This window comes from Crocuta crocuta, unplaced genomic scaffold, assembly GCF_008692635.1.
Source record: "Crocuta crocuta isolate KB4526 unplaced genomic scaffold, BGI_CrCroc_1.0 scaffold5787, whole genome shotgun sequence".
Taxonomy (NCBI): domain Eukaryota; kingdom Metazoa; phylum Chordata; class Mammalia; order Carnivora; family Hyaenidae; genus Crocuta; species Crocuta crocuta.
The window spans coordinates 5,897-8,793 of record NW_027530749.1 but is presented as its reverse complement, the minus strand read 5'-3'; the positions used below and the strand labels follow the sequence as shown (position 1 = coordinate 8,793).

Here is a 2,897-nt window from a genome sequence, read left to right as displayed (position 1 = left end):
CGAAGACGACCAGGGCCCCCTGCTGCGCCGCCAGCTCCAGGATGAACCCCGAGTTGTTGGCGAAGGACCACACGTTCCCCTCATTGCCCGTGTAGAAGAATATGGGCCCCTCGCCCCTTTTCCAGAACTTCTCTGTCGGGCGGAGGCGGGAGGAGGCGGGTGAGGCACGGGCAGGACCTCGGGGCCCCGGGACCCCAGGGAGGCCTCACCTGACACCAGGAACCGCTGGAGGAAGGTCTTGTTGCCGAACCTCTCGAAGTTGAAGTGGTCCAGAAGCTGCTCGAAGTAGACCTCCTGGAAGTCACACTGGGGGACTCTGTGGGCTGGAGGGGCGCGGTGCTCAGCGCTCGGGGACACCGGGCACGGCGGCGGGGGACCCCCACGGGCCCGCACTCACCCCCGGCCTCCGGGCCATGCGGCCCCAGTGCCAGCAGCAGGGTCAGGGCCCAGGGCAGGGGCCGCAGCAGCCGGGCGCTCATCTCTGCTCCGCCGCGGCCGCGGTCACATGACTGGCGGGCCACCCTCACGTGACATCCCGGGTGGGGCGGGGCTCTGGGCCTGACCCTCCCCGGCCTGCCTGCCGGGCTCCGGAGGCCTTTGGTCCGGGTTCTCCAGGTTCCCGCCTCCCACCGTGTTGCCACAGAGATGGTTGCCGTGGAGACACAGGAAGCGGGAGCGGGCTCGAGGGCCTGGGGCGCCAGGACAGGGGACGTGCACCCGGCCACCTGTCCTTGAGGGGCCACCGCCGAACCCCGGGGAGGCGGGAGAGACCCGCCAGCTGTCCGGCTGCCCCTCCCTGAGCCACACACACCCACACCCCTCCCAGCCTCATGGCCACTAGGTGATGTCCTGGGCCAGGTCGCCCCTGCGGGCGACCCATTGGGGAGGGCTGGCTCTAGAGGGCAGGGGTGACCCCCGAGGAGAAGGGGGGAGGCTCGGGAAGACGGGGTGGTGGCAGCTCGGAGGCCTGTGGCTGCAGCAGGGACCTCGGAGCCCAAGCAGGGGCTTGGACAGTGCAGAGATGCGGCTGCTGAGAGCCTGGGTCGGGAGGAGGTGGCCCAAGGCCCTGCTGGGACCCTGACCCCAGCCCCTCAGGCCGCTCCCTTCACTGCCCCTCCGTGCCAGAGGCTGCGGCTGGTACCAGTGCCCACACACCAGAGGGGCCGCCTCACCCCTGGCATCCACTCCCGGGAAGGCGAGAGGGGCCAGATCAGCAGAGCCACCCCCCTGCCTGAGGCCGCAGAGGGAAGGGGAGTCACCCGGCCCGGTGCCAAGACTGGCCCTGGTCAGCACACCCCCCAGTCCGTGCCCAGGTCCGACCTGTCTAGCGCTGGCACAGGCCTGGGCTGGGGTCCTGCGCTCTGGCTGCAGCCTCAGAACCCGGGGCCCCAGGACAGGACAGGCAGATTGGGGAGCAGCCCTTTGCCCCACACACTGTCGCAGGACTGTCACTGTGGCAACCAGCATGGTGACAATGACCATCATGTCATACCACCCCATGGGCGTGGTCACCCCCTGGTCCCCTAGAGCCACACCACAATCACTGCACAGTCCCTGTCCCCACCCCACCCCCACATCCCCGTGTCCCCCCCTTCNCCGTCCCTCTGCCCCTGTGCCCCCACCCCTGTGTGTCCATCCCTCTCTCCCTGTGTCCCTCATGTCCCCGTCTCCCTATCCCTGTGTGCCCACCCTCATGTCCCTGTGTCCCTAGCCCTATTTGCCCACCATTATGCCCCTGTCCCCGTCCCTGTCTCCCCATCCCCTGTCCCAGTACCTGCGTCCCCGTGTCCCCGTGTCCCCGTCCCTGCATCCCCGTGTCCCCGTGTCCCCGTGCCCCTGTTTGCCCATCATTGTGCCCCTATCCCCGTCCCTGTGTCCCCCTGTCCCCATCCTGTGTCTGTGTCCCCAAGCTCCCATGTCCCCGTCTCCCCGTGTCCCTGTTCCTGTGTCCCCGTACCCGCCCCCAGGGCTACCTGTCCTGTGTCGAGTAGCGAGCTGCCCTCGCAGGGCGTCCAGGGCCTCTGCAGGGTGGAAGCCACGACGGGACAGAAGGGTTCCCCGCACCCCCCCCTCCCCCCGGCCTGGCCCTGCTCTCGTCCTTTCTTCCCAGCTCAGGCGCCTCACACCCCGGCTGCAGACCCGCCATGTCCTCCCCTCCAAACCCTCCAGGCAGCCTCTCTATGCCTGGGGGGTCCCGGGAAGGCCCGAGGTGCGTTCTGATTCTGCCTGTCTTGCTCCCACCTGGTGGCCCTGAGCATGCGGGTACGTCTCGGGGTCCAGAAACCCTTCTCCCAGCTCCCTGGGGCGGGGCGGTGACTGGGGGCCAAAGCTGGGTCTTGATTCCCCCTCCACAGCCCATAGGTCTGGGGAGACAGGGGAGACAGGCCCCGCCTGCCCCCAACACGCTCTGCCCCCTTCAGTCCTCAAAGCTGCAAGCAGCTNAGGGGGGGGGGGGGGGGGGGGGGGTAGAGACCCCACGCAGGTCCCCGTAACGCGGGCTCTGCCGGAGGTGCACGGAAGGTCGGGGCCACATTTGTGCGCGGGCTCAATTATGCACACTCATACTGAGCCCCCTTTCGTGTCATAAAAGGTGCTTTTATTTGTCTGTTATTGAGCATTAGTAGTGTTTTGTTGTTCTAGACATTTTCAAAAACATATTCTGGATATAAATTCCTCATGAGATATGTAGTTTATGAATATCTTCTCCCATTCCGTGGGTTTGCATTCTGGCGGTGCAGTCCGACTCGACGGGCGCCTGTGCTCCTGGAGTGTGGCCCGAGGAGCCCCACGAGGCCCGCTGGGACGGCGCTCGTCCCCACGCCGCCATCGCTGCTGTTCTAGGAGCGGGACGTTTCAGCTCTTTGGGTCGCGGATCGGTTTTTACTTAATGCTTTGTA

At 66.7% G+C, this 2,897-nt stretch overlaps 1 protein-coding gene across 1 annotated transcript in view; it reads right to left on the bottom strand.

Moving 5' to 3' along the window:
* DPP7 (dipeptidyl peptidase 7) overlaps window positions 1–577 on the bottom strand; it is a 3,770-nt gene extending 3,193 nt beyond the window's left edge. Inside the window, 3 exon segments of the mRNA XM_077769251.1 lie at window positions 3–132; window positions 210–323; window positions 398–577. Coding sequence (XP_077625377.1) covers window positions 3–132; window positions 210–323; window positions 398–479 — 326 coding nt within the window. The 5' untranslated portion in view covers window positions 480–577.
* Window positions 578–2,897: the final 2,320 nt, after the last annotated feature.